Raw genomic sequence first — 25,448 nt, 5'->3', positions numbered from 1 at the left:
GCCTAAAGAAATGTTTAATATCGCCATTCTATGGAAAGTGCGGGACATAGCATCTTTGCACTTTTGATTCTAAGCTCTGCTCCTCTGAAGTAGACTTAAAATAGGGCACTAACTGGGAACATTTTTTAACTGTTAATACAATTATTATCCAAGAGAATGCACATCTTCAGACAAACTTAAAAAAATCGGGAGAACTTTTCTAAAACAAGAATTCTTAGCTGTATAACTTTCCTGTTCGTAAAGACATCCTTCCACTAGAGCTATTTAACGTCATTTGCAAGACATTCCCAAAGTTCCTGTCGCAGATCTTCCCAGTCTGACCACCAGATGCTACTATCCCTGTCCTTAGAATACACTTAGAGAGGGAGCCATCCATACCTTCAACCCCTCCCACCTGGAGGTTCTGATTGGTTGACTCAGTGCTATTTAGTCCGGCCATTTTAAGACACTGTGGGATTCAGTTAGAGAGAAGTCAGAGAACCAAGATGTATTTTTTTCACACTCTGGTGAGGCCTCCAGTCTCACCCAAAGGAGTTTCTTTTAGAAGTGACACCTCCCAGTGCACTCCCTGCCTGAGGGTCCTTCTCCTGTTTTACAGAGAGAGAGAGTTTTCGCTTGATACTCCTTTGGGGTGAAGGGGTTCTCTTCAGGGGACCAAATACCTGTGAGCCCACTCTGAACCCTAGGTAGGCAGGCACCAGTGATGGATCCTGCTGTGAGAGACAGTGAGGGCAGTGAAGATATCCATTTTAACCTCTGAAAGTATGATTTGGACTGAGTTAAGTGGGGAGGTTTTTTGGATCCCCCTTCTCCACTGGGATAGCAGTGCTGAGAAATAGCCTGATCCTCTGATTTTTCCACAAGGGAAATTCCAGCTAAGGAAAATGAAGCACTGAGTCAAAGGACGAAAGAGCAAGAGGAGGAGACCCCATCTGGATCTCTGGACATCAAGGAATTAGGACAGGCTGGGTGTCTAAGGGGAAGAAGACGTCTAAAGATAGGATTTTTGCAAGGCAGTTGGGACCCCCCCTCCCCCCCCCCCGCCATGGGAATCCCTTAGAGCCGCTGGGAGAGTATGCGCATTTAAAATCACCATGGGCTCTACCCAGATGTCTATAAAAATGGACATTCCTGTACCATCAGTCAGACGTAATCTCACACTTCTGAATTATGGACTTTATTTTGCCTTAAACTAATCAGTAAATTATTATTTAAACACCCAGTTCCTGGTCCTGGCTGTTCTTTTGCAGCATCTCCCTCCAGGGGTTGCCAAAGCTACAAAACACACAAGGGACACATAAAAGTTCTTTCTCACTGTCTGAGCCATAGATGAGAGTCTCCCCCCATAGAAAGAATCCCCCTCCCCCATGGATCAAGAGACAAGCTAGGAAGGAGTCAGCTAGTCAGAGCAGCCCCAGAGGTTATAAATGTGATTGTGTGCCCTTGGGATTAAACACCTCAGGTAAGGGTTACATTCCATAAGAAGCTCTTCCTCTTTTGTTAAGGGGCTATTTCTCAAAGCTTTTATGTTTGGAAAACAGCTGTTTGCCCATGTTAAAACCCCTGCTGAAAATTCACCTTCCCTAGCCCCCTCTCCAGTATGGAAAAAAGTACCTGTGTTGTTCACAACCTGCATCAAAAAAGAGGCAGGGTTAGGTTGTAGGAGAGAAGTAAAGTACTTTCCATCGTTGTGAATGGATGCAGGTACTAAGTACCTGCTGTCCCCCTGCTGGATGGACTTTTATAAGGAAAACTCCATACACTGCATACAATAATCTTAATAAATCTGGCACAAAAGGCAGATTTACTATGCGAGCTGGTAATCTCCAAACAAAGTGTGTGTTTAATACATCGGCCACATAATAAGGACATGCCAAGAGAAAGCATTGTTCATCAGCTACACAGATATTTTCTTACCTGATATGATACTTCATCAACCACACATACACCTGTTGGTCCTGAGGGAGGGAAAATATCAGAGTGTGAAATTTCAAAGGTAGTTACCATGAGTTATTTGAAAACTGGCACATATAACCCCTCCCTCAGCCCATCCCCAGGAATGCCTCTGCTCACAGGCTATACTTGTTTACCCATATCAGGCGAGCAATTTTATAACACGACATTTTCCTGAGTAAAGCAGAGTTGCTTACCTGTAACATGTGTTCTCCAAGAACATCAGGATGTTAGTCCTCACACATGAGTGACATCATCAGATGGAGCCCAGACACGGAAAACTTATGTCAAAGTTTCTAGAACTTTGCCTTGGCACACTGAGCATGCTAGCATACTCTAACCACTCCAATCTTGTAACACAGAATTACATCTAAATGAAAAATTAGGAGAAATCCAACTCCACAGGGTGGTGGGTGGATTTCGTGAGGACTAACATCTTGCTGTCCTCAGAGAACACCTGTTACAGGTAAAAAACTCTGCTTTCTCTGAGGACAAGCAGGATGGGAGTCCTCACACATGGGTGAATCCCTAGCTACAGGCTACTCTCTAACATAAAAGGGGACCAAGAGATACCCAACCAGATGCCAACGGGCACAACAACAATGGTGCTGTTGGAAACAGAGGGGGAGACAGCCTGAACCCAAACATCGGGCCCTAGGTGGGAGAGAGTTGGGTTCTGCACCTCAAACAGATTCCAAAGCACAGATTGGCCAAACCTGCTGTCAGCGTCAACCATCTGCCGCATCTCAATAAAGATATAGTTGTGATGGAGAAGGTACAGAGAAGGGCGACCAAAATGATAAAGGGGATGAAACTGTTCCCCTATGAGGAAAAACTAAAGAGGTTCAGCTTGGAGATGAGTCGGCTGAGGGGGGATATGATAGAGGTCTTTAAAATCATGAGAAGTCTAGAACAGGTAAATGTGAATTGGTTATTTACTCCAATTGCTTTCAAATTTGGACACAACCTTGCTTTCACTTTCGGCAAGGTTCTTCTCTATCTAGATTAAATAGATGTCACACGGTTACAGATAAAAACATGTTTTTACATGTGTGTGGGGAAAACAGTGACATCTGTTGGACAAACATGCAACACATGCTATCTACCTTGGGAAATGAAGCTGCTGTCCTGCGCATGCGCGGGCGGGAGCGCACGTCGGGCACAGCGGGACCAACTTGGTGCTGGGAGGGGCAGCAGCGGTGCACGTTGCGCACAGCAGGACCAACATGGCGCTGGGAGGAGCAGCAGCGGCGGACCGGCGGCAATATCGGGTGTGGTGGTGTCGGCCGGCCGAAATTCAACACCTGGGAGGAGCTGCGGCGGTGATCTGGTACGGCTCACGTGCACGACAGGGAGGGATCCTCGCTGACCTCACGCCTTCGGGAGCGGGCCACGCAGAACCGCACAAGAGGGAGAGGGACGGGGGGGGGGGGGCAGCTGGGGGGGCATTGCGAGCCGGAGGGGATCAGAATCAGGGAAGGAGATTGAGAGAGGGTGCGGTGTCACTGACAAAAGGGTAGGGAGTAGGCGGGGAGAGGTGACAGTGAGGGGAGGGTGAATGAAGGGGGCAGTGAGTGTCAGTGGAGAGACACAGAGGGGAGAGGTGAGTGTGAGGGGTGAGAGTTGGAGTGGGGACAGGGGAGTGAAGGTGGGGATTAGTGACCGAAGGGGGAGGGGTGAATGTGAGGGGAGAGAGCTGGAGTGGGGACAGGGGAGGAAAGGGGGGGGGGGGGTGAGTGACCAAGGGGGAGGAGGATGAGTGACTGAGGTAAATGAGCAAGGGGAAGAGGGGGGGGGGGGGGAAAGAACCTGACTCTGCCACTGCAACGCGTGGCCGGGCACAGCTAGTTTCAAATAAATTAAAAAAAAAACCCACACTCAAAATATGAACAGAATGAATCAAAACAGAAAAGAAGGGGAAAAAAACCAAATAAAATGAACAAACTCTTTGCTTACACAACTAATGGAGATTAACAACATCTGATCAAGAGATGAAATTACCTGTTGTGGTAGCTCCTGGAGTGGTTGAACCTATTGAAAGCAGATATCATAGAATTAAAATTTTAGTCAATTCTATCTTTACTTTTCCCAACTGGTGCTCCATGGCCTTCAGACCTGATCAGCTGTGCCACAGAGATGTCACCACTGCCTGATGCTCAGATCCAGGCCAGCACCTGGGCTCTGCTCTTAGGGGTAGATTTTCAAACGAGCGCGAACAGCCTACTTTTGTTTGCGCTCCAGGCGCAAACAAAAGTACGCTGGATTTTAGTAGATACGCGCATAGTCGCGCGTATCGGCTAAAATCCTGGATCGGCGCGCGCAAGGCTATCGATTTCGTATAGCCTGTGCGCGCCGAGCCGCGCTGCCTACCCCCGTTCCCTCCTAGGCCGCTCCGAAATCGGAGCGGCCTAGAAGGGAACTTTCCTTTGCCCTCCCCTCACCTTCCCCTCCCTTCCCCTTTACATGTGTGTGGGGAAAACAGTGACATCTGTTGGACAAACATGCAACACATGCTATCTACCTTGGGAAATGAAGCTGCTGTCCTGCGCATGCGCGGGCGGGAGCGCACGTCGGGCACAGCGGGACCAACTTGGTGCTGGGAGGGGCAGCAGCGGTGCACGTTGCGCACAGCAGGACCAACATGGCGCTGGGAGGAGCAGCAGCGGCGGACTGGGCGGGAGCGCGCGGGGATTTACGCCTCCCGGAGGGAGGCGTAAATCCCCGCGCGCGAGCGGGACCCCTGCGCGCCGGGCCGCGACCTGGGGGCGGGTACGGAGGGCGAGGCCACGCCCCCGGACCGCCCCGGGGCGTAGCCACGCCCCCGTACCCGCCCCCAAAACGCTGCCGGCACGCCCCCGAAACGGCGCGCGATCCGGCCCCGCCCCCCGACTCGCCCCCCGAAACGCCCCCTCCGAAAACCCCGGGACTTACGCGAGTCCCGGGGTTGTGCGCGCGCCGGTGAGCCTATGTAAAATAGGCTCACCGGCGCGCAGGGCCCTGCTCGCGTAAATCCGCCCGGTTTTGGGCGGATTTATGCGAGCAGGGCGCTGAAAATCCGCCCCTTAGCACCTCACAGCAACAAGAGACACCAGCAGTGAGGTATAAATGTATAGGAGTTCCTTTCTGAGACCGTACATTATCATGCAAGCCTCTTCTTCCTAGCTGGATCATGAGCCCTAGAGTGGGATCATTAATGGACAGCATGCAGGGCACAAATAGCTGGGCCCCACTTTCTGCTGCACACGCACTGAACACAACACCTTCTCCTCTTCCCTTTCCTGTGCATCCTCCTTTGAGTCCTTCTAGCCCGTTTCCTATCTCCAGGCTGAGGGAGGTGGAGAGAGCATGCACTGAGCACTGCTGGGAAGAGTAATAGTAGAGCTCTGGCAGCCATATGTGGCAGTTAAGGTAACAAACTGAGCCAGCTGCCCGCCCACCACTGAATTCTCAATTATCCAGCACTTGTATATCGAAGGAGTTAGTTAATGCTAATGAGTTCATGGGAGTCTCCGGGCCATCTCCTCTCTTGCTTTACAATTTGGAAGAGAGTCTGATGGAGCTTTTAGTGCTTCCCTAGCTCTTCTCTTGGCCATATGAGTCCTCTCCATGTCCGCACAGCCTGCTCCGTGGAGGTTGCTGTGCCATAAGGTGTGCCTTGCACTTCAAAAGGTTGGGAAACACTGCTCTATAATTCAGCATTGCATACTTAACAGTGAAGAGATAATTGAGGTTTACAAAAAGAATATAGAAATATAAATGAAAATTTGTAGTTCCAGTACTGGTGGTTATTCATAGAAAACAATGGACGTTTATATTTGAGGGAGTTAATGGCGTTTATGGAAGTTGAAAATCATGGGCTAGATATGTGGTTTAAGTGTTTGAAATATTTTAAAAAGGAATTTTATTGACATATTAAATAGCAGCGACGCTTTTGAAGGAGTTTTCCATGGATACAAATTAGGAGACTTGAGGAGTCCGATGCAGTAAAAAATCTTTTAAAGAGAAAGTTTCTCCTTTTAAATTTGGTAAATATTGTTCATATATATTGTTAAATAGAGGGGTAAATAGTGGAGGTAATACATGTTCTATAGACCAAACAGCAAATATATTGTGAATGTAGATTAATCGTGGAGGAGGTTCTAGTGGAAGGGAGTTGTGAGCTTCATAGTGAATTATAGTTGGTCTATAAAACACCGTGATAAAACTAATTAACGGGTTGTTTATAAAAAAATGTTTAAGGCTGATACAATGAGTTAATTTGAAGCAGAGGTATTCCATGGAAATTGGATTTGAGCGCTGATGGTCTGCGTGGTGATATCCTCTAGAAAACATTTAAGCATTATCAGCACCGGAGATTTGAAGAAATGTGTTAAGAATTAACTGATTGATAAATGAAGATTGACAGTCTTACTATTACACGTTGAAGGAATATGAGCGATTTTGGAGCGGGAAGAGTCATGCCATGGAACTCTCCGGTTAGAAAACATCATTGTAAATTTGAGCATTGTAGAAAATCCCCTGAGGAAGCCTGATTCAGGCGAAACAAAGAGGATCCTGTTTTCCTGGGTTTGGATTGTCATGATGATAATTTTAGTACGTACGGTACGAGTGGTGTGAATGATGGGATATGTGGTATTACACAGATGTCTTTTGTATGTATTTTAAGTGGTGTAAAGCATTAATTTAGTAAGAACAACTTGATGTTTGTAAACTTTTGTAATAATAAATATAACAGTGTGAAATTAATTATTGTTTTTTTGTGAAATGCTTAGTTTGAAGTGTTTCCTTAGATTTTGGAGTTTATATTTCATAAAATTTAATTGGAAGTAATATCTTTAGGTAAATAAATCTAGGCATTAGCATCTGAGCTGTTTGGAACCAGAGCAAGTGAAAATCTTTTCAGAGGTATAAACACAAATTACCTGATGTCGTAGTTCCTGTTACGGCAGTTGGTGCTGTAAAAAGTAAAGACATTTTTAGGTTATACTTTATAAGATAAAATCATATCACATTTTTCAAAATATGGAGTTTTCAAGTACAATATGAATATTTTCATAATGTTCCTAAGCAAACTGTTTCAATAATATATTATTTCATTCATGTTTTAATTCGGTCATTGATTCTTATCCCAGAATGAAGAAAGGGTACATTCAATGGAATATATTCATGATATTTTAAAATCACATATAAAATGGAGGGCCTGAACTTCAGTAGCATTTACAAATTAAAACAGAGTTTATGCAGTGTCAATGCACTTTTCCCGGGAAGGTAGACTTTTGAAAATTGCTACAATATCTGTCATTGAATAGTCAATATATTTTACATGTTAAGTGCACTTAATACAGGTAAACAGCTTTTGAAAATTGCTATTGCTATTCACCTGGTAGAAAGCGCCTTCCATTTTATCTGGAGATGTGTGGTGTTCAGCTACGTACACTTGCCACATCACCAAACATTTAATATCCTGGGCCTCTATGGATTCTCCCCACAATCTAATACATCCTTTTTCCTAAATGGTGTCTTCATTTCCTTCTAATTCTTCATGGAGCAGGAGCAAACCCTGATTCACTTGCTCTGCCATTGCTAATGATGCCAGCAGATCTATATTCATATGTTCATTGTATTAGACTATGGAAATTTATTTCCTGCTATTCTGTTTAATGTAAACCGGTATGATTTACATCGGATGTAAGAATGTCGGTATATAAAAATAAAAAATAAATAAATAAATAAAATATTCATGGAATAAGGAAGCCCCAGGTTTGATCTGCTGGCATTATTTGCAGTTGGGGCTGCAGCAAAGTAGAAATGATGAGGCCTGCACCAGCCCAGGAAAGATTTGTCATGAAATGAGGATACCATTAGGGGAAGATGGAACAGGATCTGCTTGGGGGAATTACAGGAGAACCAGGAGCTAGATTACTTTGTGGTAAAACTTCAATTATTTTGAATGTTTTACATCAATGAACATGTTCAGATTCATTTTTCATTTCAAATAAATAAAAAGAAAACACACAATCAAAATATGAAAAGATAGAAAAAAAATGATCAGAAGTGAAAACATCAAATGAAATCATAAAAGTATTTGTTCACACAGAACAGATTAACAGCAATCTGTTGGAGAGATAAAATTACCTGATATGGTAACTCTTGTAGGGGCTGAACCTGCTGAAAGCAGAAAGCAGAGAGTTAATCAACTCTAACTTTACCCCATAATTCACCATTGCATTCTTAATAGTGAAGAGATAATTGAGGTACAGAAAAAGAATAGAGCAATATAAATGGAAACAATCTGAATTTGTAGATCCAGTACTACTTCTTTTCCATCAATAAATCAGGAAGGGTTTTTTTTCAGAACATTTTATTGAAAGCAGGCATATCTAGGTTTTAGCATCTGAACTAGATGGAAACAGAGCAAGTGAGCACTTTTGCAGAGATAGAAATAGAAATTACCTGATGTTGTAGTTCCTGACACGGCAGTTGGTGCTGTAAAAATCGTATAAATTATTACCTAAAAATTCTAAAATAAAAATGTATATTCCCTCTTTAAAAATATAGTTTCCCAGTATAACATGAAGATTTTGATAATGTTCATAAACAACCTGTACCAATCATACATTGTTTCTTTCAAATTTTAATTTTTCCATTGATGGTTATCCCGGAATGAACAAAGGGTGTATGTACTGCAATTGTTTCATGGAATTTTGAAATCATATTAAAAATAGAGGGCCTGATTTTCAGTAGCACTTACACGCACGCAACTGAGTTTCTGCGTGTGTAAATGCAGTTTTTCTGTGTAAGTGGTCACTTGAAAATCACTACTATGTCTGCCATTAAATTGACAATAGGTGTTACCCATGTTATGTGCCCTTGACATGGGTGAATGGCTTTTGAATATTGCTACGATAGCATGTTATCTTTACTTGCATTACTCTTTTCAAAATACATCTTCCATTTTATCTGGAGATGTAAGGTGTTCAGCGACGTAATCTTGCCTCATCACCAAAATTAAATAATTTGGGCCTCTCCAGATTTGCTCCACAATCTATTATATCCTTTCTTCTTAATGGTGTCCTTCATTTCCTACCAAATCTTCATGCAGCAGGAGCGAAACCACATTGGATTTGCTCCTCCATAGCTGCCGTTGACAATGATGCCAGAAGATCAATTTTCACAGAATGAGCGAGGACCAGGTTTGTTCTGCTGGCATTTGCAATGGGGACTGTAGCACAGCAGAAATGACAAGGCCTGCACAGGCCCAGTAAAGATTTATCATGAAATGAACTGCACTGTCCATGTGTAAATGGCTTTTGAATATGTTATATTTACATGCATAACTCCTTTGAAAATTCACCTGGCAGAAAGCGCCTTCCATTTTAGCTGGAGATGTGTGGTGTTCAGCTACGTACACTTGCCACATCACCAAACATTTAATATCCTGGGCCTCTATGGATTCTCCCCACAATCTATTAAATCATTTTTCCTAAATGGTATCTTCATTTCCTTCTAATTCTTCATGGAGCAAGAGCAAACCCTGTTTCACTTGCCCTGCCACTGCTAATGATGCCAGCAGATCTATATTCATGGAATAAGGAAGCACCAGGTTTGATCTGCTGGCATTATTTGCAGTTGGGGCTGCAGCAAAGTAGACATGATGAGGCCTGCACCAGCCCAGGAAAGATTTGTCATGAAATGAGGACACCATTAGGGGAAGATGGAACAGGATCTGCTTGGGGGAATTACAGGAGAACCAGGAGCTAGATTACTTTGTGGTAAAACTTTAATTATTTTGAATGTTTTACATCAATGAACATGTTCAGATTCATTTTTCATTTCAAATAAATAAAAAGAAAACAGACAATCAAAATATGAAAAGACTGAAACAAAAAATAACAGAAGTGGAAACATCAAATGAAATCATAAAAGTATTTGTTCACACAGAACAGATTAACAGCAATCTGTTGGAGAGATAAAATTACCTGATATGGTAACTCTTGTAGGGGCTGAACCTGCTGAAAGCAGAAAGCAGAGAGTTAATCAACTCTAACTTTACCCCATAATTCACCATTGCATTCTTAATAGTGAAGAGATAATTGAGGTACAGAAAAAGAATAGAGCAATATAAATGGAAACAATCTGAATTTATAGATCCAGTACGACTTCTATTCCATCAATAAATCAGGAAGGGGTTTTTTTTGGAACATTTTATTGAAAGTAGGCATATCTAGGTATTAGCATCTGAACTAGATGGAAACAGAGCTAGTGAGCACTTTTGCAGAGATAGAAATAGAAATTACCTGATGGTGTAGTTCCTGACACGGCAGTTGATGCTGTAAAAATCATATAAATTATTACCTAAAAATTCTGAAATAAAAATGTATATTCCCTCTTTAAAAATATAGGGGGTACATTTTTAAAAACGGCGCGCGTACGTACTTTTGTTCACGCACAAAAATCCGGGGTCGGCGCGCACAAGGGGGTGCACATTTGTGGAACTTGCGTGCGCCGAGCCCTGCGCACGCTGCCCGTTCCCTCCCACCCCCCGCACCTTCCCCTCCCTTCCCCTACCTAATCCATCCTACCTAACCCCCCTACCTTTATCCATCCCCTACCTAACCCCCCTACCTTTATCGCACAATCCATCCCCTACCTAACCCCCCTACCTTTATCGCACAAGTTACGCCTGGCGTAACTCATGCCGCCGATGGCCCGCTGCCGCGCCATCACCCGAACCCGGGATGGTCCAGAGGCCTCAGTCACGTCCCCCAGAACGCCCCCGGGCCGGCACCACGCCCCACAGAACGCCCCCCGGAACTTCCCGCCGGCACCCGACACGCCCCCCCCTAGCAAAGCCCCGGGACTTACGCGCGTCCCGGGGCTTGCGTGCGCCGCTGAGCTATGCAAAATAGGCTCGGCGCACACAGGGGTTTTTTAAAGGTTACGTGCTTAATTGCGTAACCCTTTTAAAATCTGGCCCATAATTTCCCAGCATAACATGAAGATTTTGATAATGTTCATAAACAACCTGTTCCAATCATACATTGTTTCTTTCAAATTTTAGTTTTTCCATTGATTGTTATCCCAGAATGAACAAAGGGTATATGTAGTACAATTGTTTCATGGAATTTTGAAATCATATTAAAAATTAGAGATGTGAATCGTGTGCCCGATCGTCTTAACGATCGGGTTCAGCTAGAGGGGGGAAAAAATCTGATCGTGGGTGATGTGAATCGGAATTAGTTCCGATTCACATCGTTATTTTTTTTTTTAGTGAGGCCCGACCCTTTAAAATTAACCCCTTACCTTCCCCCACCCTCCCGAACCCCCCCCCAAAAACATTTAACGATTACCTGGTAGTCCAGTGGGGGCGCGGGGACCGATCTCCCGCTCTCGGGCCATCGGCGCTATTTTGGCTGCCACTCAAAAATGGCGCAGATGGCCCGATAAAAAAAACCCACCCGACACTTTAAAAATGACCCCTTAGCTTCCCCCACCCTCCCGAGCCCCCCAAAACATTTTAAAATTACCTGGTGCTCTAGTGGTGGTCCCAGGAGCGATCTCCCGTTCTCGGGCCGTCGGCTGCCACTCATAAAGATGGTGCCGATGGCCCTTTGCCCTTACCATGTGACAGGGTATCCGTGCCATTGGCCGGCTCCTGTCACATGGTAGGAGCACTGGATGGCCGGCGCCATCTTTAAAGATGGTGGTGGCCATCTTTATGACGGCGGCCATCTTTAAATACGGCGGCGACCATCTTTAAAGACCACCAGGTAATTTTAAAATGTTTTGGGGGGATCGGGAGGGTGGGGGAAGCTAACGGGGCATTTTCAAATGGTGGGGTGGGGTTTTTTTTTATCGGGCCATCGGCGCCACTTTTGAGTGGCAGCCAAAATGGTTCCGATGGGCCGAGAGCGGGAGATCGGTCCCCGCACCCCCACTGGACCACCAGGTACTCGTAAAACGTTTTGGGGGGGTTCGGAAGGGTGGGGGAAGGTAAGGGATTCGTTTTATAGGTCGGGGTGGGTTTAGGGGTTTTTTTGGTGTGCTGGTTTTCCCCGCCCTCCCCCTCCCCCAATTTACGATTTTTCACGATAAATCGGGGGAATTTCTATTGTATCGCGACTCTTAACGATTTTTGACGATTTAAAATATATCTGACAATTGTTTTAAATCGTCAAAAAACGATTCACATCCCTATTAAAAATAGGGGGCCTGATTTTCAGTAGCACTTACACACACGCAACTGAGTGTCCAGGAGGCGTGGTTTCGGATCAGGGGTGTGTTCGGGGGGGGGGGGGGGCGTGTGGGCGGTCCAGGGGGATGGCCGAGTGCTCCGACACAGCGGCCTGGGTCGGGGCCTGCCGCACTGGTGCTCGTAAGTTACTACTGCCCAGAGGCAGTAGAAACTTTTCAGATACAGGTGGTGGTGGGGGGGGGGGGGGGGGGGGTTAGGTATGGGAAGGGAGGTGAAGGTGCAGGGGGGTGGAAGGAAAGTTCCCTCCGGGGCCGCTCCGATTTCAGAGCGGCCTCGGAGGGAACGGGCAGCGCGCGTCTGAACTGGATGGAACTAGATGGAAACTAGATGGAAACAGAACAAGTGAGCACTTTTGCAGAGATATAAATAGAAATTACCTGATGTTGTAGTTCCTGACACGGCAGTTGGTGCTGTAAAAATCATATAAATAATTACCTAAAAATTCTAAAATAAAAATGTATATTCCCTCTTTAAAAATATAGTTTCCCAGCATAACATGAAGATTTTGATAATGTTCATAAACAACCTGTACCAATCATACATTGTTTCTTTCAAATTTTAATTTTTCCATTGATGGTTATCCCGGAATGAACAAAGGGTGTATGTACTGCAATTGTTTCATGGAATTTTGAAATCATATTAAAAATAGGGGGCCTGATTTTCAGTAGCACTTACACGCACGCAACTGAGTTTCTGCGTGTGTAAATGCAATTTTCCCGTGTAAGTGGTCATTTGAAAATCACTGCTGTGTCTGCTATTAAATTGACAATAGGTGTTACCCATGTTATGTGCCCTTAACATGGGTGAATGGCTTTTGAATATTGCTACGATAGCATGTTATCTTTACTTGCATTACTCTTTTCAAAATACACCTTCCATTTTATCTGGAGATGTATGGTGTTCAGCGACATAATCTTGCCACATCACCAAAAATTAAATAATTTGGGCCTCTCCGGATTTTCTCCACAATCTATTATATCCTTTCTTCTTAATGGTGTCCTTCATTTCCTACCAAATCTTCATGCAGCAGGAGCGAAACCACATTGGATTTGCTCCTCCATAGCTGCCGTTGACAATGATGCCAGAAGATCATTTTCACTGAATGAGCGAGGACCAGGTTTGTTCTGCTGGCATTTGCAATGGGGACTGTAGCACGGTAGAAATGACGAGGCCTGCACAGGCCCAGTAAAAATTTCTCATGAAATGAAGACACCATTAGGGGAAGACGGGACAGGATCTGCTTGGAGGAACTGCAGGAGGCCCTGGAGATGGGTTACTTTGTGGTGCAATCTTTTTAATGTTTCATTTTCATTTCAAGTATATAAAAAGAAAAACTCACAATCAAAATATGAAAATAATGAAACAGATCAGAAAAGAAGTGAAAACACAAATAGAATGAAAAAACTCTTTTTGTTCACAACTAATGCAGATTAACAGCAATCTGATCAGAAGATAAAATTACCTGCTGTGCTAGGCCCTAATGTGGTAGTTGATGCTGTAAAAATCACAGAAATATAGGTTATTATTTATAAAGAAAAAATGTATATCCTCTCCTTGAATATGTAGAGTTTCCAGCAGAATTTGAAGATTTTGTTAATGTTCATAAACTGTACCAATAATATATTTTTTCATTTTCATTTTACTTTTTTCATTGATTGGTATAAAAAGGTACATTCAGTGGAATTTATTCATGATATTTTAAATCACATTTAAACATATAGGGCCTGAATTTGAATAGTATTTACACATTTAAAACAAGTTTTTGCATGTGCAAATATACTTTTCCCATGTAAGTGGTATTTTGAAAGTTGCTACAATATCTGCCATTGAATTTTCAATAGGTTTTACCCATGGGAAGTGCACTTAGTATCTAATTTAAAAATTCATTTACATCTGTAAAACTGGGTTTTGTTTGAGGAAATACATTTTACTCGAGTAAGTGGGCTTTTCAAAATTGCACCAATATATGCCATTGAATTGTCTACAGGATTTGCTCATGTAAGTGCACTGTACATGTGTAAATGGCTTTTGAATATGTTATATTTATATGCATAGCTCCTTTGAAAATTCACCTGGCAGAAAGCGCCTTCCATTTTAGCTGGAGATGTGTGGTGTTCAGCTACGTACACTTGCCACATCACCAAAAATGTAATATCCTGGGCCTCTATGGATTCTCCCCACAATCTAATACATCCTTTTTCCTAAATGGTATCTTCATTTCCTTCTAATTCTTCATGGAGCAGGAGCAAACCCTGTTTCACTTGCTCTGCCACTGCTAATGATGCCAGCAGATCTATATTCATGGAATAAGGAAGCACCAGGTTTGATCTGCTGGCATTATTTGCAGTTGGGGCTGCAGCAAAGTAGAAATGATGAGGCCTGCACCAGCCCAGGAAAGATTTGTCATGAAATGAGGACACCATTAGGGGAAGATGGAACAGGATCTGCTTGGGGGAATTACAGGAGAACCAGGAGCTAGATTACTTTGTGGTAAAACTTCAATTATTTTGAATGTTTTACATCAATGAACATGTTCAGTTTCATTTTTCATTTGAAATAAAAAGAAAATACACAAAGAAAACATGAAAAGACAGAAATAAAAATGAACAGAAGAGAAAACATCAAATGAAATCATAAAAGTATTTGTTCATACAGAACCCCCCTCCGGTAATCTCACACAGAACCCCCCTCCGGTAATCTTGATAACCCATGCATATTTTTGGTATAATTGCTATCACGACCCAGCGGATCCCAGTTTCATTTATATTTTGTACTCTTGCACATTATTTAACCATTTATTACCGTTCCTCTCGCTTCGCTCCTTCTCTCTAATTGTTGGGGACCCCCCCCCCTTCCGACCCCCGGTTTCTTAGTTCTCCCGTCCCCTCCCCCTGTTATTTGTATTTTCTACCTTTTGTTATTAAGTAAACCGACATGATGTGTACTTTAATGTCGGTATAAAAAAGCTGTTAAATAAATCAATCAATAAATAAATAAACAAACAGATTAACAGCAATCAGATCAAGAGATAAAATTACCTGATATGGTAACTCTTGTAGTGGCTGAACCTTCTGAAAGCAGAAAGCAGAGAGTTAATCGACTCTAACTTTACCCCATAATTCAACATTACATTCTTAATAGAGAAGAGATAATTGAGGTATAGAAAAAGAATAGAGCAATATAAATGAAATAATCTAAATTTGTAGATCCAGTACTACTGGTTTTCATCAATAAATCAGGAAGGTTTTTGTTTCAGAACATTTTATTGAAAGTAAGCATATCTAGGTACTAGCATTTGAAATAGATGGAAACAGAGCAAGTGAGAACTTTTGCAAAAGAATAAATAGACATTACCTGATTTTGTAGTTCCTGACACAGCAGTTGGTGCTGTAAAAATCATATAAATTATTACCTAAAAATTCTAAGATAAAATTGTATATCCCCTCTTTAAAAATATATAGTTTCCCAGCATAACATGAAGATTTGATAATGCTTATAAACAACCTGTTCCAATCATACATTGTTTCTTTCAAATTTTAATTTTTCCATTGATGGTTATCCCAGTATGAACAAAGGGTGTATGTAGTGCAATTATTTAATGGAATTTTGAAATCATATTAAAAATAAGAGGCCTGATTTTCAGTAGCACTTACACGCATGCAACTGAGTTTCTGCGTGTGTAAATGCAGTTTTTCTGTGTAAGTGGTCACTTGAAAATCACTACTGTTTCTGCCATTAAATTGACAATAGGTGTTACCCATTTCATGTGCCCTTGACATGGGTGAATGGCTTTTGAATATTGCTACGATAGCATGTTATCTTTACCTGCATTACTCTATTCAAAATACACCTTCCATTTTATTTGGAGATGTATGGTGTTCAGCGACGTAATCTTGCCACATTACCAAAATTAAATAATTTGGGCCTCTCCGGATTTTCTCCACAATCTATTATATCCTTTCTTCTTAATGGTGTCCTTCATTTCCTACCAAATCTTCATGCAGCAGGAGCGAAACCACATTGGATTTGCTCCTCCATAGCTGCCGTTGACAATGATGCCAGAAGATCAATTTTCACAGAATGAGCGAGGACCAGGTTTGTTCTGCTGGCATTTGCAATGGGGACTGTAGCACAGCAGAAATGACAAGGCCTGCACAGGCCCAGTAAAGATTTATCATGAAATGAGGACACCATTAGGGGAAGATGAGACAGGACCTGCTTGGGGGAACTGCAGGAGGCCCAGGAGTTGGGTTACTTTGTGGTAAAACTTCAATTATTTTAATGTTTCATTTTTAATTATCGTGTTCTCTTTGATTCTTCATTTTAAATAAAGAAAACACATATTAAAAATATGAAAAGTATTAACCAAAACAGAAAAGAAGTGAAAAAAACAAATAAAAGGAACAAACTCTTTGCTAAAACAACTAATGGAGATTAACAACAATCTGATTAAGAGATTAAATTACCTAATGTGGTAGGTCCTGGAGTGGTTGAACCTATTGAAAGAAGATGACATAGAGTTAAAATTTTAGTCAACTCTATCTTTACTGCATAACCATGTTTCCCAACCAGTGCGCCGTGGCCTTCAGACCTGATCAACTGTGCCACAGAAAAGTCACCACTGCCTGATGCTCAGATTCAGGCCAGCACCTGGGCTCTGCTCTTAGCACCTCAGAGCAACAAGAGACACCAGTAGTGGCTTGTAAATGTGCAGCAGGTCCTTCCTGAGAACATGCATCATCATGCAAGCCTCTTCTTCCTAGCTGGCTCATGAGCCCCAGAGTGGGATCATTAATGGACAGCATGCAGGGCACAAATAGCTGGTCCCCACTCTGTGCTGCACACACTTTGAATACTACAACTCCGAAATAAGATATCTGTAACTAGTTTTTAAGTGTGTTTCTTGTAATAGAGCTATTGCAACAGGAAACCTCTGTAAATCAGAGAATGATAAATGCTGTTTGTGATGCATATTTAGATCTTTAATGTTTAAAGAGAATATCTTGAAGGAGGCCATGAAAGATGGCTAGAAAAGAACCTGTGTTTATATAAAGATACTGTCCCAAGATTTAAAATCACACTAACTGAGCAGAAACATATTCTCAGGGGAACAAATACTATTATGAAAAAATGACCTTCCCATAGAAAGAATGACCATTGAAATGTCTGTGACAAAAAACAAATACTAAAATAATAAGAGGTAGCTGTTTCCCACACCTCCCACCCCACTTCCCATCGCCCTACAGAACAGTCAAAAAAATATGATGATTCCATTGGTAGTAGATTCCCCACCCAGCGAGCCCACGAGGCAAGTGCAAATCCCAGTCAACTGTAAAAGCAAAACCAAACATTTATTTTTTTATTTATTTATTAAGGCTTTTATATACCGACTTTCTTGATACAAATCAAATCAATTCGGTTTACAATGAACTAAGCAGAATATACAATTAACCAATCAACAAGAGATACAGAGCATACAGTTACATTATAACAAGGAAGCCTTAACTTGGAGTAGGAAAATAAAGAAGGGGTGAACGGAGTAATAAATATATAAATAAAATGAAATAAAATAGAATAAATACTATATACAGAAGAGGGGGCAAGGGGCCAACCTCTCTTTAATGGATATTATGCATGAAAAATTTGGAGAGTTTTGTTTACAGAGATGTGTGGTGTACAATTCTAGATCAGGCAATGGAGTTTGTAGAGGGGAAGGCTTGGCTGAACAGCCATGTCTTTAGTTTCTTTTTAAAAGTTGTTAGACAAGTCTCCAGTCTGAGGTCCGGAGGCATGGCGTTCCACATGGAAGGGCCTGCGGTAGAAAAAGACCGGTCTCTGAGGTATGCGTGGTGCACTAATTTGATTGTAGGAATGTGTAAAGATCCCTTGTAAGCATCCCTTAAAGGCCTGGCTGTCGAGTGCAGTCTGAGAGGATGAGACAGGTCAAGCGGGGTTTGATGGTGGATATTTTTATGAATGATTGTGAGAGATTTATGGAGGATCCGGAAATTTACTGGGAGCCAGTGGAGATCTTTAGAATGGGAGAAATATGCTCTCTCCGATTGGTATTTGTCAAAATCCTTGCCGCTGCATTTTGTAGCAGCTGGAGCGGTTTAATGGTAGAGGCTGGAAGACCATGCAGAATGGAGTTACAATAGTCGATCTTGGAGAACAGAATGGCTTGGAGGATGGATCTGAAATCGTAGTGGAATAGGAGCGGTTTGAGTTTTTTGAGTACTTGTAACTTCCCAGTGAAGAATAGGCCGAGCAGATAACCAAGAATTCCCAGATGCCTTTGCGGTATTGTGGCTTGTCAGAGGTGAATGAACTTTGAGTGCCTTTCTGAGCATGACTTGCAGAATATCTCTGAGATGGATCTACTGGCACCAACAGGAAAAGGACTATTCAATGACAGAGTTTGCACCACAATATAAGGAAACTCGGTGCACATGACATCAGGATGCAAGCTTTTGTCTTGCAGATGCCTATTTCAACTGACAGGAGCCAGGTAAATGAAGATGCCCCTGAGGGTGCAGCTTTAATTAAATCCTGGTGCCACAAAACGGAATTCATGCTGAGTTTCTATTCAAAAACCAGACTTGTTACCTGTTTACACAACAAAAGAATATCAAGAGAAGAACAGAAGAACAAAAGCCAGCAAAGCCATGATTGATAAAGGAACTTTTTTATGGTGGGAGGATACAGGTTTAGTTGGTTAGGAATTCTCAGAATGGGGGGAGTGATCCTCACAAGCATTTTCTATACAGGATAGATTGTCATGACAACAGCATAATGTATCTTTGGGCATTCTGGAAACTTCGGTAGTGTTGTATTTTGATTATATAAGTCAGGGCATGTCAGAGATTCACTGAGATGCAAGTTATTACTAATAGAGGGCAGTCATATTGCATCTCCCAGAACACTTGTCTTTGTCTTTCTTATAAACAGCTGAATAAATTATATTTTAAAATCTTTTTCTGAATCGAAGTGTTCTGATTGCCCTGTCCCTGTGATACAAAAATTATATACACCAGGCAGCACTGCCCCAGCTCTTTAGAGACAGAAAATAATAAGGAAGCTCATCCCCGAGTCTCAGGTTGCATCTGCGGCAGTAGTAGAGCCTTCTGAGTTCCTGCACGATCTACTTCCTCCCTTTCCAATGCGTTGCCACCGATGGGGGTCTTCCTTTTGTTGAAGTCCCCACTCTGGGACTGAATAATCAGCCTCCTCTAGTATTGCAGAAGCTTCTTAAAAAGATTTCCCTCGGTGAGATATGCCCTTAATGGAGAACCACAATCCAAAAGGGTGGAGCCAGTGATAGCGAATTCCATCTTTGCATGGGATACTGGTAATATCTTGCAGTTCTTGTCGTTTGCGTAGCATTATGGGAGAGATAGCAGCAAAAATCATTACCTCATGGCCTTCCCATTTCCACATTTGCTTTCTTGCCACATTATATATTTTCTCCTTGATGGTATAGCTGTGGGAGCAGGCTATTATATTGCGGGGGCGATTTGGTAACTTCCGCCCAAGAGATCTGTGTGTCCTCTCCAATTTAATGTTCTCTTTAGGGAGAGAATCCACAAGGTCCGATGTAGCAAGCAGGACCTAGCCTATTTGTAACACCACCGCCGCACTATTTGGAACTCAGGAGATTCAGGCACACTGCAAAAACATAGATTAGTGCAGTGGGAATGGTTTTCGAGGTCTTCCACTTTCTCAGGTAAGGAAATGCATTCCAAATGTAAAGATTTATGGTCTCCTTTCAGCTGTTTAATCTCGGCATCTAAAAAATCTGTGCGCATCTCAAATTCAAAGAGCCAACGTCCCAGGTCAGATATTTCTTCCTTCATTTCTCCCATTGCTTCCATCATTTCAGTCTTATAGGTCTCAATATCTTTCCACAAATCACGAAAACCAGCTTCTAAACTCTGCTGTAGTGGGTAATTTCGAGTCTGAAAGCATAGGAGCGCCATCCTGCTTAGTTTTGGAATCTGTGCTGTCGCTCGCCGCCATTTTGTCGGAGTCGGCCGCAATCACTGAACCCTGCTTCTTATATGAAAACTTTCGAAATCAACCATTTTCACTGGAGTGACATCAGTAAACAGATAAATGGCAGGGAGAAAGAGCGGTGACAATTATACCCAGATGCCTGAGATATCAGCCGATATGAACTCGCTGGGTGGAGGAGCTCGCGCTCAAGCAACTGACAGGCTCCGTGACGTCAGAGTAAGATAAGATGATCCACTGTGTCAAATGCTGAAGAAATGTCAAGGAGTCATAAAAGGAAAGCTGAGCCCTGGTCAAAACCTTGTCTCACTGTGTCAAAGTTTGAAAGTAGTAGTAAGTTCAGTGCTATGATGTTTTCTGAAATCAAACTGATACTGATTAAGGATATTGTTAGAATCAAGAAAGTTACAAAATTGATAGAGAATTGCTGTCTCTATAATTTTATCTATAAATGATAGGGAAGAGATTGGGCAATAATTGGAGAGAAGAGTTGGATCAGCTGTTGGTTTTTTAATTATAGGCCGGACTGAAGCCTGTTTTAGAGAGTCCGGGAGAACACTATGTTGTAAGGAGGAATTGGTGAAATCCATAATAAATGGTTCAATGTCAAGTCTAATTAATTTAAGTAATGCAGTATGGCATGGGTTAAGGGATTTAAAAGAAGGTTTCATGTTGTTGATAATCTCGACATTATCAGATACTGAGACAAGATTGAAATGTTCCAAGCTTGGCTATCAAGGATCAAATCATCAGAATTGTCAATAGATGTATTATTAACAACACTGTTCACATTTTTGGTCTTATTGTATCATGCATTTGGTCTTATTGTATCCTGCATTTTTGGTCTTAAAGTATCATGCAAATGTCTCCGCAATATTCATCCCACAGTGTGTAGATGGTAATGTGGAAGAGGGGTTCATGATTTTTTTAATAGAAGAGTATAATTCTCTTGGGTTATTAAGCACAGATGAAAGTTTCAAGGAATTATATGCTTTCTTAGCAGTATTGATGGCATCTAGGTAAGAAATAAGTTTACAATTGAAAAGTAATTTATTTGTCTGTATAGGATCTCTTCGCCACTTCCTTTCTAATCTTCTCAATTCACAATTTTTGGATTGAACGAGGCTAATTGATGCACTAGAGAAGGTACAGAGAAGGGCAACCAAAACAATAAACGGGATGGAATTATTCCCATATGAGGCAAGGATAAAGAGGTTAGGGCTGTTCAGCCTGGAGAAGAGGCAACTGAGGGGGGATATGATGGAGGTCAATAAAAGCATAAGATGACTAGAATGGGTTAATGTAAATCAGTTGTTTATGCTTTTAGATAGTACAAGGACTAGGGGGCACGCCATAAATTTAGCAAGTAGCACATTTAAAACAAATTGAAGAAATAAGTCTTTTTCACTCAACGCATAATTAAGCTCTGGAATTCCTTGCCAGAGGATGTGGTTAAGGCAGTTAGCTTATCTAGGTTTAAAAAAATGTTTGAACAAGATCCTGCATGAGAAGTCTATAAATTGCTATTAATCAAGTTAACCTGCTTATTACCGGTATTAGTAGCATGGGATCTATTTAATGTTTGGGTACTTGCCAGATTCTTGTATCCTGGATTGGCCATTGTTGGAAACAGGATGCTGGGCTTGATGAACCCTCGATCTGATCCAGTATGGCAACTTCCTATGTTACCTTTCCTGAGTATCCTCCTTTGAGTTCTTCTAGCCTGTTTCCTTTCTTCAAGCTAATGGGGTCATTTATGAAAGGCTTATCGCATGCGATATGGCTGTATCGCATGCGATAGCATGCAAATTAGGGGGAGGGGAGGAGTCGGGGTGGGGAGGGGAGGATTCAGGGCGGGGAGGGGGCGGAGTTGGCGATGTCTTCACTGCCGGCGATAACATTACCAATGTTATCGTCGGCAGTAGCGTGCCAAATAGCACCACCTTTCACGGTGGCACTATTTGATGTGAAAGCCGGCAGCTGGCACACCGCAGTGGTGCGAAGGCTGTGGACTTTCGCAGGCCCGCGCCCCCCTTCGCTGGATTCATCATTCGGCGATGAATGATGAATCCAGGCCTAAGTGAGATGGAGAGAGCATGCACTAAGCATTGCATATAACTTATTCAGAGTGCTGGGAAGAGCAGTAGTAGTGGTGCTCTGGCAGTCATACAGTTGTTTATCCACAACTGAATTCTTCCTTATCCTTCACTTTTATATAGGAGTTAATTTATCCTAATGAGTTCACATGGGTCTCCACACTCTCTCTCTCCCTTTGTTTTAGAAATTGGAAGAGAGTCTGATGGAGCGTTCAGTGTTTCTCTAGCTCTTCTCTTGGTCTTCTCTTGGCCATATGAGTCCTCTCCTTGTCGCATTGCCTGCTCCATGGTGGTCAATATGCCACACAACATTTTTGTTAAAATAGGTGTGCCTTAGGCTTCAAAAGGTTAGGAAATACTGCTCTAGAGGTGCAAATTTGACACAACCACAAAAATTGACTTACAGGAATGTTATCCTTCAACTGTTGTGGATGAAAAATAGTGAAGAAGCGTATCCTTTGCTACACTTTTCCTATAAATTGAGGTCATTAGTGATCTTGGTAAGAACATAAGAAAATGCCATACTGGGTCAGACCAAGGGTCCATCAAGCCCAGCATCCTGTTTCCAACAGTGGCCAATCCAGGCCATAAGAACCTGGCAAGTACCCAAAAACTAAGTCTATTCCATGTTACCATTGCCAATGGCAGTGGCTATTCTCTAAGTGAACTTAATAGCAGGTAATGGATTTCTCCTCCAAGAACTTATCCAATCCTTTTTTAAACACAGCTACACTAACTGCACTAACCACATCCTCTGGCAACAAATTCCAGAGTTTAATTGTGCGTTGAGTAAAAAAGAACTTTCTCCGATTAGTTTTAAATGTGCCCCATGCTAACTTCATGGAGTGCCCCCCTAGTCTTTCTACTATCCGAAAGAGTAAATAACCGATTCACATCTACCCCTTCTAGACCTCTCATGATTTTAAACATTTATTTATTTATTTATTTATTTAACACTTTTTTATACCGACCTTCATAGTAATAACCATATCGGATCGGTTTACATAGAACCAGGGTATAACTGAAGCAATAAATAAAATAGTAATTAACAAGAGAGGTGAATAAGGCAAAGTTACATTTAACAAGGAGTAAAAAAAAAACAAAAACTTGGGAAGCTTAAAGCTGGAAGAAAGAAAGGCAGGAGGAATAATAACATAATACAAAAGGAATTTAGGTTAGAGCATACAGTGCTTTAACATCTCTATCATATCCCCCCTCAGTCGTCTCTTCTCCAAGCTGGATAGTCCTAACCTCTTTAGTCTTTCCTCATAGGGGAGTTGTTCCATTCCCCTTATCATTTTGGTAGCCCTTCTCTGTACCTTCTCCATCGCAATTATATCTTTTTTGAGATGCGGCGACCAGAATTGTACACAGTATTCAAGGTGCGGTCTCACCATGGAGCAATACAGAGGCATTATAACATTTTCCGTTTTATTCACCATTCCCTTTCTAATAATTCCCAACATTCTGTTTGCTTTTTTGACTGCCGCAGCACACTGCACCGACGATTTCAATGTGTTATCCACTATGATGCCTAGATCTCTTTCTTGGGTTGTAGCATCTAATATGGAACCCAACATTGTGTAATTATAGCATGGGTTATTTTTCCCTATATGCATCACCTTGCACTTATCTACATTAAATTTCATCTGCCATTTGGATGCCCAATTTTCCAGTCTCACAAGGTCTTCCTGCAATTTATCACAATCTGCTTGTGATTTACCTACTCTGAACAATTTTGTGTCATCTGCAAATTTGATTATCTCACTCGTCTTATTTCTTTCCAGATCATTTATAAATATATTGAAAAGTAAGGGTCCCAATACAGATCCCTGAGGCACTCCACTGTCCACTCCCTTCCACTGAGAAAATTGCCCATTTAATCCTTCTCTCTGTTTCCTGTCTTTTAGCCAGTTTGCAATCCACGAAAGGACATCGCCACCTATCCCATGACTTTTTACTTTTCCTAGAAGCCTCTCATGAGGAACTTTGTCAAACGCCTTCGGAAAATCCAAGTATACTATATCTACCGGTTCACCTTTATCCACATGTTTATTAACTCCTTCAAAAAAGTGAAGCAGATGTGTGAGGCAAGACTTGCCCTGGGTAAAGCCATGCTGACTTTGTCCCATTAAACCATGTCTTTCTATATGTTGTGTGATTTTGATGTTTAGAACACTTTCCACTATTTTTCCTGGCACTGAAGTCAGCCTAACCGGTCTGTAGTTTCCCGGATTGCCCCTGGAGCCCTTTTTAAATATTGGGGTTACATTTTCTATCCTCTAGTCTTCAGTGTCTTGTAAATAAGTATATCTAACCATGGTATAAGTATATCTAAGCATGGTATAAGTATATCCTCCAGTCTTCAGGTGTCTTGTAAATAAGTATATCTTAGAATGGTATACTTTGGACCTGAAAACTTATAGTGAACTAAATTAGAGTCTAATGTATTAATCTATGACTGGAAATCTATAGGTTCAGCCTTAGTCCCAGTCCAGATCCAGAATATGTCATTAATAAAACATTTCCAAACTAGGATCTTTGATAAGAATCTAAAATAATAGATGTAACATTGTTCAAAGTGTGCGACATATAAACAAGCAATTGAAGAGGCCGTAGATAACCTCATTACTACTCCTTTTATTTGATGGTAGTAATTTATCCCAAATTGAAAATAATTCTGGGTTAACACTATAGTAGCTGCATATAATTTTTCTTGGAGTAGTATTATCAGTTTTGATCAGCTGATCCAATGTTAGATTTACAAGAGGAGCTTAGAAAACTCCAAGGGCTAGAAGTTAAATACATCTACAGAATTTGATTTCCTGTATGAACCTTGTCAGAGTATTCCAATAGTTTCGTGTAAACCCAGAATTATTTTCAATTTGGGACATCAAATTCATGACAGTTGAAGGTTAACATTACTGAGTCAATTTTTGAGATTGTGTCAAATTTGTACCTCTAAAGATGAATATAAAGTACAGGCTTGGAGAATATTATTTCATTTGGTTGAGAGAAGAATTAATATAGTGTTCCCCAAGATCCGCAGTGTTTGCATCGAATGGAAGATTGTTGTTATATATCAGGTTGTTCTACATTCCGCGATGAGGAAACCCTTATTGGGTGAAATGAGG

The 25,448-nt window shown here is 41.8% G+C and overlaps 1 protein-coding gene across 1 annotated transcript in view; it reads right to left on the bottom strand.

Moving 5' to 3' along the window:
• The window catches only part of LOC115079494 (extracellular matrix protein A-like), a 108,513-nt gene that overhangs the window by 39,751 nt on the left and 43,314 nt on the right, over positions 1-25,448 (bottom strand). The window contains exons 14-25 of the mRNA XM_029583119.1: positions 16,675-16,704; positions 15,563-15,595; positions 15,247-15,279; positions 13,671-13,703; positions 12,586-12,618; positions 10,251-10,283; positions 9,933-9,965; positions 8,407-8,439; positions 8,089-8,121; positions 6,876-6,908; positions 3,955-3,984; positions 1,918-1,958 (exon numbers count right to left, since the gene is read on the bottom strand). Of these exons, the coding sequence (XP_029438979.1) occupies positions 1,918-1,958; positions 3,955-3,984; positions 6,876-6,908; positions 8,089-8,121; positions 8,407-8,439; positions 9,933-9,965; positions 10,251-10,283; positions 12,586-12,618; positions 13,671-13,703; positions 15,247-15,279; positions 15,563-15,595; positions 16,675-16,704 (398 nt within the window). The remainder of the gene's footprint in view (positions 1-1,917; positions 1,959-3,954; positions 3,985-6,875; positions 6,909-8,088; positions 8,122-8,406; positions 8,440-9,932; positions 9,966-10,250; positions 10,284-12,585; positions 12,619-13,670; positions 13,704-15,246; positions 15,280-15,562; positions 15,596-16,674; positions 16,705-25,448) is intronic.

The sequence above is a fragment of the Rhinatrema bivittatum genome, chromosome 17, assembly GCF_901001135.1.
Source record: "Rhinatrema bivittatum chromosome 17, aRhiBiv1.1, whole genome shotgun sequence".
Classification (NCBI taxonomy): Eukaryota; Metazoa; Chordata; class Amphibia; order Gymnophiona; family Rhinatrematidae; genus Rhinatrema; species Rhinatrema bivittatum.
This window is presented reverse-complemented; position numbering and strand designations above follow the sequence as displayed.